This window comes from Pungitius pungitius, chromosome 11, assembly GCF_949316345.1.
Source record: "Pungitius pungitius chromosome 11, fPunPun2.1, whole genome shotgun sequence".
Classification (NCBI taxonomy): Eukaryota; Metazoa; Chordata; class Actinopteri; order Perciformes; family Gasterosteidae; genus Pungitius; species Pungitius pungitius.
Window position 1 is genome coordinate 18,224,390 of NC_084910.1, and position 13,689 is coordinate 18,238,078.

General features: G+C 43.5%; 1 protein-coding gene across 2 annotated transcripts; it reads left to right on the forward strand.

The window, feature by feature from the left end:
* Window positions 1-259: 259 nt before the first annotated feature.
* Window positions 260-13,686, forward strand: septin7b (septin 7b). 2 transcript variants are annotated; one of them, XM_037452827.2, is made up of 15 exons: window positions 260-278; window positions 1,747-1,757; window positions 2,100-2,202; window positions 4,602-4,708; window positions 5,547-5,647; window positions 5,781-5,915; window positions 8,429-8,546; window positions 8,995-9,087; window positions 9,172-9,268; window positions 9,404-9,455; window positions 9,920-10,048; window positions 10,759-10,779; window positions 11,668-11,803; window positions 12,412-12,554; window positions 12,817-13,686. In XM_037452827.2, the coding sequence occupies exons 1-15, from the start codon at window positions 275-277 to the stop codon at window positions 12,854-12,856; spliced, it is 1,290 nt and encodes a 429-aa protein (XP_037308724.2). In that variant the 5' UTR covers window positions 260-274; the 3' UTR covers window positions 12,857-13,686. The 2 variants fall into 2 exon arrangements, with proteins under 2 accessions (XP_037308724.2, XP_062421679.1); XM_062565695.1 differs by lacking the exons at window positions 260-278; window positions 1,747-1,757; window positions 10,759-10,779.
* The last annotated feature ends 3 nt before the right edge of the window (window positions 13,687-13,689 follow it).

Here is a 13,689-nt window from a genome sequence, read left to right on the forward strand (position 1 = left end):
AACATGATCAAAAATAAAATCTGATTCACATTAAAGTATTTTTCTAGTTATCGCGAGAACACATCAAGACTCAAGGGTAAATACGAATGATCGCGAGACTAGATTGTTCCTCCCTTTAGGATTCACGTAGGGTTTACGTCAGCCGGAAGGCGTAGGTTCATGCAAATGCAAGCGCTGCGCGCCTCGTACTGCGTAGCTCGTGCGAAATCAGCGAGAAGGGGAATGTCGGCTCGTGAATGATCGTTTTTTTGAGGCGGCAGGGAGCGTCAACGTTATGGGTGAGACTGCATGTAGCCATTTATTCAGAAAACCTTGATTTAAAAACACACTGTGAAGAGTTGTATTGGGTTGTATTGGCTTTTGAAATAATATTTCCCTGCCGCTGTTTTAGCTTCTTCAGTTGTCTGAGCAACCAACGCCCAGTCGTCCGCCTCCAGTTGGATTGGTTGCAAGCTAGCCAGCTAACGCTAGCAGTTAGCTGGGGCTTTTGCCAGCAGGCTGTACTGCCTAACTGGAGAGTCATTTCCTGCCCAAAGCAAAGTTTCCATTTGTGTTAATAGCCAAGACAAGATGCCACATTAAGACACTTGTTAGGCTGACCTTGACTGTTGTTTTTCTAAATATTGTCTACAATATCTAGCAATTAGACTAACTAATTTAGCTAACTTGACGTAGAATGTTGGATTAAACGGCTCACGAAACGTTCATTGCTAACAACTAAGGTTAAGTTACTTCTTGCGAGCTTTAATTGCTTCGTATTTCACGTGAAATGAACGTAAAATACGCCCAAATTAGTACAGTCATTGTAGCAGTGTATTTAGCTATTTGGAAATGCTTCTTAAAACGGGGAGGACGATTACTCTCTGTCGTGCACGTACCCCCTGATGGGGCTGTATTAACTGCCATGATTGGAGCATCTAGGTTAGGCAAACAAAGCCAAAGCTGGAAGATGTGTCTGGGTTAAGCATAAGGAGGGCACGGCTGCCATCTAATCTGGATTAAAGGGGATCTGGTACCTTTAGAGATCATTCTTTTTTTTTTTTTTAAAGTTCATTAGCTTCAGACCTCTAAATCTAAAAACTACAAACACTTTTACCTTTTTCGAACAGAACCCTCCCTTCGGCAGACCTGCCAGAAATAAAGTTGTCATTTTTATATTGACAGCTCACAATTTCCGCACAGATTTCAACATATAAAACCTCCCGTCTGTGATTTTGAAATTTTAAAAAAATGGTTGGTTTGCTAGTTAACATTTGAGAGAACTCAGTATATAATACATCACAAATTGAACCATAGGATGCTGCTGAGATTAAACTGCAAATCCTTTGGGCAAAATCTGCAAATAAAGTCTTACTACCACACAGAAGATATGTGGGAGGCTGTTGGTTGGTTGGCAGGCAGATGCTTCAGAGTAAGAGGCAGAAATCCTCTCCTCCTCAAATGGAAACCTGCAGCCGTGAGGGGGCCGAGCTTTATGGTGCTAGTGACATTAAAGGAGTAAGTTGGCCAGTGTGGTACATGTTACGGTGTTGTTACAGTAGCCAGGGTTGTGAATCATTTGGCCCGGAGCTTCTCTCAGCTTGGGAAACTGATTCCGGAGACAGAATGGTTTCTGTGTCAGATGGCCTGAGATTGATTCTCTGTTGCCTTTTTTGTTTTTGTGCTCTCTCCCTTGGCTCCGTGACCCCGGACACGCTCGCTTTTCCTGCACATTGGGGAAACATCACATTGATCTGCACAAAACAGCAGTACAAACAGTAAGTATTGAAGTTACACCTATGCTTTAAAAAGCTTGACATTAACCACCAGTGCTGTTAAGCTCTGTAGAACGTAGTTTTGAATCTTTCTCAAAATGTCCCGTACATCTAAAAACTTAAATATTTACATTTACATTTTGGATTGGAATATTCCACTCACTTGTACATTTTAAATATATTCAATTAAAACTGGAATAAGCAGAGTTGTTAAAAGAGTTTGTCTTACTTATGATTTACTGGAGGGGAACATCAGGGTTCAGCCGGCTTTAAAGCCTGCATTCAAGGTGTGGTGCAAGATAATATTTATTCGTGGATGTGCTTAACAACAATATTTTTTTTCAGCAGCAAAAGAATCTGGAAGGATATGTTGGCTTTGCAAGCCTCCCCAACCAAGTGTACAGGAAGTCGGTCAAGAGGGGCTTTGAGTTCACCCTGATGGTCGTAGGTAAGAACACACGTTGCTCAGACTTCTGTTGTATGAATCATTCATTTTAATCGTTGGGGTTGGTATTAAAGAAAATCCTCCTCTCTGGTTTGTTTTTAAGAAACAAATATTTTGTGTGTGGCTGGTTGTACTCATGCTCAATGCACAGGCCTCTTTTTATGGATTTGTGCTGAGGAGGGCACCTCGGCATTGCTTGTGTCTGAATTTATCTTGATGTCAGGTCCTTGTCAGTGTGGGCCAGAACAGAAACGTTTTGGGATGGATTTATCTAGAGCTGCACTCGGAATCAAAAATGGAGACATTCCTTTAAAACGCCTGGATGTGGTGGTTGACGCTGAGCCAAGATCTTCCCCGGCTGATCAGTCCCTGTTTGGAGAGAAAATGTTTCTTCGGGTCAAAACCATTTCCTGTGGTGGGACCAACAGAATTTACCCAGCATGCCTCTAAGAATAGCGCATCTCCCGCTGCGTTTAACAACGCTTTGTTGCTACAGGTTTTTAGTTTAAATTCTGCCGATAGCTTTCAGTGACATATTTGTGTGCAGCTTGTTTTTGTTGTTTAAAGGAACTTTCATTGGAACATCATGACAAGGCACTTGGACTGTAGATGTTTCTATTTGCAGCAGTGTCCTCTGTGAAAGCTGCTGGATGGTGACCAAGTGGTCCTCTGGGGCCCGTGAATGCTTCAATGTGTTGGCAACAAAGAGATTATTTTTGGGGGAAACTTTAGATCGGGCTACACTACACTGATTGTTAACCTAATGGTTATGTTTAGGATTACTTGATCAATCTCATAACTAAATTATAAAGGACTTCAATGATTATTTTTAACAAACAATTCATCCAAATGAAATCTCAAAACCTTGTTTTCAATCTCTTTTTGATTAAAAAAATACTTAACTTCGAATTCAAAACGATTAAAACACATCAGTTTAATCACTGTATTACAAAAACACTATTTTTTACTTGGGTACTTGTACTGGTGTTTTTACCAGTGTGGGAGGTCTTGTAAGAACATTCAAAGTCTGTAACAACAATCCATTTTCTTACTCTTACACTTTCAAAGCAAATAGAAAATATATGCAGTTTGAACAACAATGTTAAATGACGCATGGCAGTTTCTCCTACAATTATATTAGGGCGGTGCCCCGCCCGAGCAATGACTCTAAAAGGGCTCTCTGGGCACGGCGGAGTTCCGCTCTGATGGGCACACACGATACGCGCACGCACACACAGGTGAGCACGCTCCCACCAGAGGACACGAGTTGGAAAAGGCCAGTGTACGTACGCCTGTATCCACCTTCCTTCAAAGCTGTAAACCGAGGAAACACTGCACATTGAAATGATCATAACAGCTTCATTTTCAAGTTAGAGTATACAGTGCAGCAGTCAGATCTCTGTCCAAAACACTCCCGCACTTTATTGGAATTGCGGGTGAGGTATTTTTGAACTAGACAAAACTGAACTTGTTCTCAAGGTGAATATCTGTTTTGACCAGATGTGCACTTTATGCTTTCAAATAACATACAAATGTTTTATTTGTTCTATTAACAAGGAAAGTAGAGGAGGTCCTCTGGGCTTGCTGGTAGTTAAATGCTTGCTATTGTTGTTATGGTGTCACCCTCTTGCATGGAGACACACACACACACACACACTTAATATTCAGTTTTTCTTGGCTCTGGCCCACATGTCCCCGTCGTGCATCGCAATGCAGTCTGGTGTGAAGGAGGGTGAAAGAACAGGGGAGAGATGGGACTGGTATCGCCAGCACTGACTGGCCCGCCTGCCCACGCCTCACAAACACGTGACCCGACAACCTGTTCAGATGGCAGAGCTCTTTTCACAGGCCGGTCATCACTGTGTACAATTGTAGATTTAACAAGCGCATTCCCCTTAGCACCAAATGTGCGACAAACAAATGCTCCCGTACGAGCTTTCCACACATTGCCCGATGACTGTTGCTCTGGTCTAAATGGTGGCTCGTTAAATATTTACTTGCGGTCATCTGCCAAGGCAAGCAATGTCAGTGGTCATTTCCACTAATGATTCTTTTCATTGGGAGCTTGGAAACCGGGCACAGAATGGTCAGCCAAGCTCGAGGAGCCTTACAGACCACACAACCAGTCAGTTGCACATAACACGAGCCATTGTCTGTGTGGTTTCCTTAGCCCTTTAACTGTTAATCCAAATGGATTAATGTCTTTGGCAAATGTCACTCTCGTCCCCGGGACAGACGGCGTGGCCTTTGATGGTCTTTATTGTGTCAACATAGATGTTTGTGTAGAGACTCTATAATAAATGCAAGGTTTTATTCGACCTAAGACAGCGCTTTACTGCCTTCCAAAGGCAACAGTATTCTTTAAGCACTGATTTCTCTTCCTCTTGGATTTTTCCCCCCAGGTGAGTCAGGGTTGGGCAAATCCACGTTGATCAACTCACTGTTCCTAACAGACCTGTATTCAGCGGAGTATCCTGGACCGTCACATCGAATCAAAAAGACTGTACAGGTACGTTTTGGCACATGAATCGGATATTTTGGCCCAGCTGTAGCACACGGCGTTAGCAACATAAAATGAACCTTGGTTACAAGGAGCTGGATCCATGCCATCAATGTGAGGTTGTATTTCAAAATGTGAGGGTTGTTTACTGTCTCATAGTACATTGTATTAATTACGTGAATGGCAACTTAATTATGGTTTCTTTCTTAATATGTTCTCAACTATGTAGCGCCCAAGAAGATACACTTGTCTCAGAGCTGAATACATCAACAGTCAAATCATCTCCTTGCAATTTAACACTTACAGCAACAACTGGACTTAAACAAAAGCTACACATTACAACGAAGACGTACATAAATGCACTGTACACATAAACATCTGAATATTTTGAATGAATTTTTATACTAGATAATTATGCAGTTTGGTGACTACGGTCTCTGATGTATGTTGTGATAAGGTTCGAGGAGTTTCTCACGATGGTTCAAACCTGACTCAACGTCTGCTCCCGCCACAAATTCCTTCTTCTCCCCAATTACACAACGTTATCCTGCATCTCGACTGACTTGGGTGCTGCACTTTGTCTTTCTGGCTCCCAGCTGACAGCATTGCTGTCTCCAGCATAGCTAGCTAATAGCACAGTCTGACGCGGCCTGTCACTACACGCCGCTTCAAGTGTTGTTGTCTGAGACATTAAATATATATGATCTGCGATGCTATTAGCTCCCAGCGCTAATGATTTCCCACCCTTCCTTTTTATATGTTGTGTTTAAAAGATTTGGTTTCAAAGGCGCAGTTTGTGGCAAAGGTAAACAGGACATGCCCTTCATCTCTCTCTCTTGTGTGCCAGGTGGAGCAGTCCAAAGTTTTAATAAAGGAAGGCGGCGTCCAGCTGCTGCTCACAATAGTTGACACCCCGGGGTTCGGAGATGCCGTCGACAACAGCAACTGGTAAGGATCGCCACGGCTTCAGCGCGGATAGATTCCTTCCTTTTAGGGTCCGTAAAATGTCAAAGCGGTTTCCCTACGTTCTTGTTTTAAAGGAGTTGTGTCTAACGCAAGCTGTCGTTTGTGCGTCACTCAGCTGGCAGCCAATCATCGACCACATAGACAGCAAGTTCGAAGACTACCTGAACTCGGAATCCCGGGTGAACAGACGGCAGATGCCCGACAGCCGGATTCACTGTTGCCTGTACTTCATCGCCCCATCGGGACACGGGTGAGTCCGGAAGTGCAATTTATTGGTCGATTAATCAATTTTCTGTAGTGGCGGTTAGATCCAGTGAGGCTCCTGAATTGTACATTCATCAGACGGCGATAGAAAGTCAGGCAAGATTAGGACTCGAGAAATGGAAATGGTCAGGAATGGGAAGAGGAACGGTGTGAGGAAATGAATAAAGAATTGCGTAAGGCAGAAAATGAGAGGTCGAGGGAAGCGGGCTTGTTACTGGTAAGGGTGCTCGGTGGCCACCGACGTGCAGCTGTTGCCGTGCAGTGTGCGCAGGAACTTCTTCACACTGCCACATATGCAACCCTCCCCCAGGCGACTGGTGTAATTGATAATGCAGCTGCCTGTCTTGCAAAATAATGGTTAAACTTGAAGACGCTGGCAAAATGCCCAGCTGATGATACTTATCGCCAAATGTTTCATAAAGAGATGACTGTGAGGAATTTGAGATATGCTTTTCTTGTCTTCCCTTTTAAGATGTGTACATGTCTTGCACGATGCAATATTTGGTCAAAAAGCAGAATGTGTGGGCGAAGTGAACTTGAGTGTGTTTGTGCTGTTATAGCTTCGTGTGAATGTTGGCTGGCCTCCCAGTTCCATTACATTAGGAGTCCCCTGTCAAAGAATCTCCCTCTCTAGTCCTCAATTTTCTATACTGCTGCTGCACTCTTTTAGAATTAACGCAAGCATTCGGGACTCTGACAGTTGGACTCGTTTTATTTAGAACGTGCTTTACAAACAGTCTGTAACAGAAAGTGCTGCATCTTTTCAATACTGAATCTGTCTGTGTAAACCACCTCTGTGCATAAACAAAGCTACAATAATAGCCGCGTGGGGCGTTTTGTACTGCAGGAACTAGCCTAGTAGACTTTAGCTGTAACCTATGAACGGTTGACCAAACCAAACGCCTGATTATGTTCTACCACTGCATCAATGCACGTCCTGCACTGCATCCTAATGCATCTTCAAAGAAAGAAAAATCAGCTTGCAAATGGCCGTTTGACCTTTTAAAAAACAAACAAACATGCATTTGGAGTGTGGAACCGCTCTTGAGTCCGCTGTGTGGAGCTACGCGATTTGCACATATGCAAATGTGAACCGTGTGCTCACATGCCCTTAAAGCTGTTGACAGTGACTCTGAACAACGATTTGCCTTCATCCTATTCTGTTGTTTTTTTCTCCTCCTTCCTCAGTCTGTCCTCAGTGAGACATCGTGTTTGTACAAGCCTCTCCTCTGTACCCACACAAGCAGTACTTTAGCCCTGAGGATGGGCAGCGTATGGCCTCTCACACACACACACACACACACACAGAGCATCCCCTCATAGCAGCAGCTGACTGCTCTTAAAGCGGCACAATGACATCCAACAGTGAGAGACAATCTGAACATTGAACCCTGGTGGCTGGTCTGAGGATGGTGACTCATTAAGTTAAAAATCCCCCCACTTCTAGTCATGATTAATCCGGAAACATGACTTGAATGGGTTTTTTGACACCAGTTATAAGGGCTTAAACAATGAGCTATTTTTTAGGTTTACAGCTGGTCGGCCTGGCTCAATGACCGGCAGATCAGATTCATTCATGCTAGCTTTTGACAGAAACATTTTATTTGTATGTGTCCCCACTACAAGACAGTGTTCTGTCCTCATTTAGTGAGACGGGAACGTCACATAAAGGCTCAAGACAAAAAGCCCAGAATTTGCAGCAATTGCAAGTCTTGTTCTTGGAAAGAAAATCTGAATTGTTAAACAAAAATGGAAAATGGCTGGTGAGCCTTTTAAAACAACAGAACTTTCAGTTTTCATCCGGATGTGTCCTGAATCACAGTGATGTTGATCCTTTGGGATTTTTATGTAGCTCGTAGCAGTAAAAACTCGTCGGGGAGTTTTTTATGTGTGTTAAAGGATGGACATGGAGCTGGATCTGAAGGCCTTTTTTTCCATTTGATAAATTGAGAACCATTGAAATAGTTTTTATTGTTGCTCTTCTTTCAGATTAAAACCATTGCTATCACGTTGCCTTCACGTTCCGTGCTGCAAAGTCAAAAGTTTGTCGGCGCATTGAAGCCTTCGAGTTTAACAGCATCACATTCTGCTTTGAAGCTGATTTGGACTATTCATAATCTACACTCAAAGAATCAAAGAGGAAGAATATCTTGACAAAATGTTTATATATGAGATATAGGTCAATAAATTACTCCAGTCAAATGTTATTTATTCAGTTCAGAATAACAATGTTTTTCTCACGACCAGCAGAGAATTTTCTGAGAATTTTGAACATCAGTCACACTGATGCTTTTCTATATTTGGTAATGTTGTCTAAGGAAACAGATAAACTAATTAAATGCAAAGCAGCCCCAAAACATCACATTTACTCCAGTAATGACAAGTAGTAACAGTTTGAGTCATTTACGACATCAGTTTTATGTTTGAGTTTTTCCCAACGATTGGGACACTGCTCGCTGTTTACATTAAAACTACAAACCCAGTCTTTTTTATCCACAGACTGAAGCCCTTGGACATTGAGTTCATGAAGAGGTTGCACGAGAAAGTCAATGTCATCCCGCTGATCGCTAAAGCAGACACCCTCACCCCAGAGGAATGCCAACAGTTCAAGAAACAGGTCAGTGGTTTCCACAGCTGTGCACCACTGCTCTGATTTGCTGCAGTTCTTTAACTGCTGCCTGTTCAACAATGTCCTGAGGTGTGAGGGTCTCCCGTAACTGATACATAATCAATAAAAAGATGCGAAATAGCATTTTGGCTTCTTTGTGATGTGTTTTGCAAAATAACTCGCTTAGTGCACATCAACATCTTTTAGCAAGTAGCTAAAGAAATATATGAATTCGGAGCAAATGTAAACGACGAAGTGTCCCCTAAATAAAAGATTCAGCGTATGGAGAGCGTGTGTTAAACAGATTCATAAGGTAACTTTAAAGAATGATGTGCTGCAGCCTTTACCAGGGCTTCACATCGCACCAGTTGCGTATACTTTTTTGATGAAGTCGAACTGTGACGGATCAACACCGGGCCGCCGTGGTACCTCTTTTGAAAAGATGTTTCCCTGCTAGATCATGCGGGAAATCCAAGAGCATAAAATAAAGATCTACGAGTTCCCTGAGACGGATGACGAAGAGGAGAACAAGCTGGTGAAGAAGATAAAGGTACAGCTGGTCATCCGATGCGTCCTATTACACCCGTGTGTACAGGTTTATGAAAATGAATCCTAAGTAATGTCGTTCTGCCAGGACAAGTTGCCGCTGGCTGTAGTAGGAAGCAACACAATCATCGAGGTGAACAGCAAAAGAGTCCGAGGGAGACAATACCCCTGGGGGGTTGCAGAAGGTATGAATGTTTCACTTTGTTCAATATTACCAATGCGTGGCCGTGCGTGGTGCCAAATTGAGTGTCTGAGGTCACAAGGTCACGTCATTTGCTATTGCACTGATTGGCCGACTGCGTTCTTGTTTTCCCATCTAGTTGAAAACGGTGACCACTGCGACTTCACCATCCTCAGGGATATGCTCATCAGGTAATGGACAGTTAGTACACACTCAGTCACAGTACACACACACACACATACACACACACACACTGTAGGGAATGTTTAAAGGCTGCCTTATGACCTGTTTTACAAATTTAACTCAATGATTCATTTCTCTCTGACCGTTTTATTTCATTTATTCTCTTTAAAACTGTATTTCTATGCAGAATTGATATATGTTGTTGATATGATTCTATAGTATTTTACACTCCTTTTATTTATGATACATTTCAAGATATCCTCCACATATTCTTCTGGCCACTTACGGCCCTGTTTAAACATGTATCGTCCTGCTCTCAATTAGTGCTACGATAGCTTGGCATCATAAATCTTCCTCTTCAAACACCTTAAATATAACTTGTAAGATCATAACGTCTTTATGGGTGCGGCTGAAAGAACCAGTTGAAGCATCACTCAAGAGCATTTCAAATAGCTTTGTTGTCCCTTCCCAGGACACACATGCAGGACCTGAAGGACGTGACGAACAACGTCCACTACGAAAACTACCGCAGCAGGAAGCTGGCTGCTGTCACCTACAACGGAGTGGACAACAACCGGTCTAAAGGTCAACTGTCCACCAAGTAAGTCCTGGTCAAAGGTCACTAGAGACAGGCAGGACCGGTGGGTTTCTGATTAATGTCGACCCTTAAACTTCAACTGTCAAGAATAGAACTGTTGGTTATTTAGCCAATTTACAGGTCTGAATAATGTATCACCATCCAAATAATGCTAAATATTCGCTGTGAGGTCTTCTCTCACAGGAGTTTGGACGGAACCAGCGGTTATCCACACCGTTAGGACGGCAGTCCCAATATGCCGAATGGAATTGATTCATGCATCCTTATTTTTTTGAGGCATTTAATTTTGCATCCCAGTTGGGGGGGGATTTCATTCATCGCCCGCTCCTCTCAGTCTGTCGTTTGACCATCACCTGTTGATCCTGCTTTTGTTGCAGCCTCTCACTGCACCACTTTGCATAAAATCATGCCACTGATTTTCATACGTTTTCATTCAGAGCACAGTGCGGCTTTCTCATTCCTGTGGACACAAGCAAAATTGCTAACTCGCTAAGCTAATGTTCCAGCTCTACACAATGAAGGCCTCACACCACTGATACTAACACACACACACGGCTCAATGTTTGGCAAACTCTGCTAATGTATTAACAACCAGATCATAAAGCCCACATTGATGTTTTTTTCCACATTTTTTCGCCGTTGTTATTTTAGTGCAAGAACTCATTATTGCATGCTGTGTGTGTGTGTGTTTTTCGGTTGTATGTGTTTTTTAGACTTGACCCAGTTGAAGGAATGTAAGTGGTGATTTTTATTTCCTATTATTTTTCAGCCCCTTGTGTATGATGATCGTTTCTCTGCTCTTCCTCCACTCCTCCTTGTTGGCTGTATTTAGGTGCCCCCCCGCCCCCACCCAAAAAAAACAACTTCCCCCTGTCAGTTGATATTTCCAGGAACTGCGGGAGGAAACCCTTAAATTTCCACACTTGAATGTATCCTGACGGCTATGTGATGCCTTTATTTTTCCACCCAACTTTTATTCTTTCCACCTGCTTGGTGCATGAAATGTTTGGAGCGGTTACGAATAACTGAGATTAAGACATAATGCTGAAATTGCATATTTATTTAAAACGTTCCATTATGTATTGCGGCATTGAAGACGTCTCCCTAAGCAATTCCCTCTTTTATAATATAATTTTAAATAGCCTTTGCACCTGAATCAGGCCAAATCCAGCTGTAATCTCAGGTAGCCTCTCCACATACTTCCTGATGGGTCTCTGTCCACTAACACGGAGATAAAACATCCCGAGGAGCTTTACGAACCGCTAACCCACCGCTAACGGCTAACTGACCTCTAGCTTCGGGGTTCCCCTCCTCTGCCTCTCAGGAACGCCTCCTGGTTGCTTTGGTTTCCCGTTCCCGTCACAGCCTTGTTGGATCCCGTCATTCCTGACTCTGTTTCCCCTCGCTCTGCTTTCTCTCTTGCACCCAGATACGATGTGTTGTTCATTGTTATGGGTGAGATTACTGTTCCCAATGCAAACTGAAGAAATATGCATGTGATGCTGTCGAGTGCTGATCTCAGAGTGTGTGTGTGTGTGTGTGTGTGTGTGTGTGTGTGTGTGTGTGTGTGTGTGTGTGTGTGTGTGTGTGTGTGTGTGTGTGTGTGTGTTCGGTCATCTCAGGAGTCCCATGGCCCAGATGGAGGAGGAAAGGCGGGAGCATGTGACGAAGATGAAGAAGATGGAGATGGAGATGGAGCAGGTGTTCGAGATGAAAGTCAAGGAAAAAGTGCAGAAGCTCAAAGACTCTGAAGCCGAGGTAAAACACACACACCCACACACACACAATATCCTGGAGTTAGTCATCTGTCTCGGCTGCTTCCTTCCTCTTGTGCTTCAGCGGTTGCAAGTGTGACAGTGTTATGTTTGTGTGTTGTTAAGTGTGTGTAAATTTGAGGTTGAGTTGGCAAGTTCCCTCTTTTGTTCCCACGTGTTTGTAGCACTTTTCTGTATAAAATCATAAGACCCCAAACTCCTCCTCATCCATCTTTAGTCATCACCAGCTGCGACCTCCGATAATGTGATCAAATGAAGTTTCACTCGTAGAACTGTAGACTGATGACGTTTAGATCCCCATCGTGATGTGATCAACAGAAACGTTAAACATGTTAAAAAGCAGACTTGGGTCTTTCCACTGCTCAAGTGATTCTGACGCGGACGACATTTCTTCGGTTGAGGCGATCTGCTGGTTACGGCTTTAAAGTCCTCCGACACATGGAGGCCACGAGAGCGTCTCTCTGATGCGGTAACGGTGAAGTCTGCAGCCAACGTGCTCTGCAGTCTTTGTCTGCCCCAGTTCCTTTTATCAGATGCAGAGCGCCTGACCTAAACACCCGCCCCCCCTCCCCCCCTCTGTCCCATCCGCAGCTCCAGCGGCGCCACGAGCAGATGAAGAAGAACCTGGAGGCGCAGCACAGGGAGCTGGAGGAGAAGAGACGCGTGTTCGAGGACGAGCGGGCGAACTGGGAGACCCAGCAGCGCCTGGAGCAACAGAAAGTGGAGGCCTCCAGGTACGACTGAGCCCAAACTCCCACTTTGTGAACGTCGTGACCGCGGCTGCCTGGAGCGGACCGGGTTTGAGGGGTAAAAGAGTAGTGGAGTAGGTTAAGTTGGTTTCGTTAGCCGTGTGAAGGACGACCCGTCCCTCGTTACACCGTATAAATGCGGCAGGCTTTTGAATATCTGGTTTCCAACAGACAGTGTCTTACGAAGTGATTTCTGTATTTGTCACTTATTTTTGAGCCGCCGTGTCTTTTCTCTTCCCTCCTGCAGGACTCTGGAGAAAAACAAAAAGAAAGGCAAGATCTTTTAAGATGAGGTCGGCCGGACGACCCCCAACTCCAGTTACTTTTTGTTTGCCAACGTTGCCGGTTCAGGACACCCGTGTGTGGCACTGACATCCCCCCCCCCTCCTCTGTGTTCTCTTTCTCCCCTGCTCTGTCTGCCAGCACAGCGTTGCTCCTGCTCCCCGCCAGTAGAGGGCAGTATTCTGAGGAGGTAACTAATCTACAAAGTATAAAAGAAATAAATCCACGTCAGAACGGCCAAACTCATATTATTTTAACTAGTATTGTTGTTGCCCCCCCCCTACCTGCTGCTCTTTTTTTTTTATATCCCAACACTGATGTGTACAGTTTTTTGGAGAGCACAGATTAAAGAAGAAATCCCTGTGAATCATGTCTGACCGTTTGTACAATCAAGTTCTGATGAATTGTATTTGTTTACAGGAAAAAAAAAGCATAATAGCATATGAACATTAATCTGATTTTCCTTCATTGAAATAAGTGGACAAGGGATTAACTAATCCTTTGTTTGTGTGTATCTGGTTAGCTTTTAACCTTCTGTCAGTGTGACAGAAATGAAACGGGTCAACAAAGAAACCCTGAAACTAAGACAAACCATAAAATGCACCGTGGGCCTTTTTTGTATTCTTTTTTAAAGAGTACAAAAAAAACAACTGCTTAAGCTTCTGAAATGTAACGCTTTCCTTTTCGTCTGTGTTTAGCTATTTTCCACTAGCCTTGGACCACCATTTATAATTATCATAACTGTTATACTTCACTTTAGTTTATTTTTATATATACCGAGCCAGCTGAAGTAATTTCTTTTGTATGTTTAAAAAAAAAAACATACAAAAAAGAATCC

Coding starts and splice junctions, on each gene's coding strand:
- septin7b (XM_037452827.2), top strand. Junction 4,709..5,546: donor GAATCAAAAAGACTGTACAG/GTACGTTTTGGC, acceptor CTTGTGTGCCAG/GTGGAGCAGTCCAAAGTTTT. Junction 5,916..8,428: donor ATCGCCCCATCGGGACACGG/GTGAGTCCGGAA, acceptor TTTTATCCACAG/ACTGAAGCCCTTGGACATTG.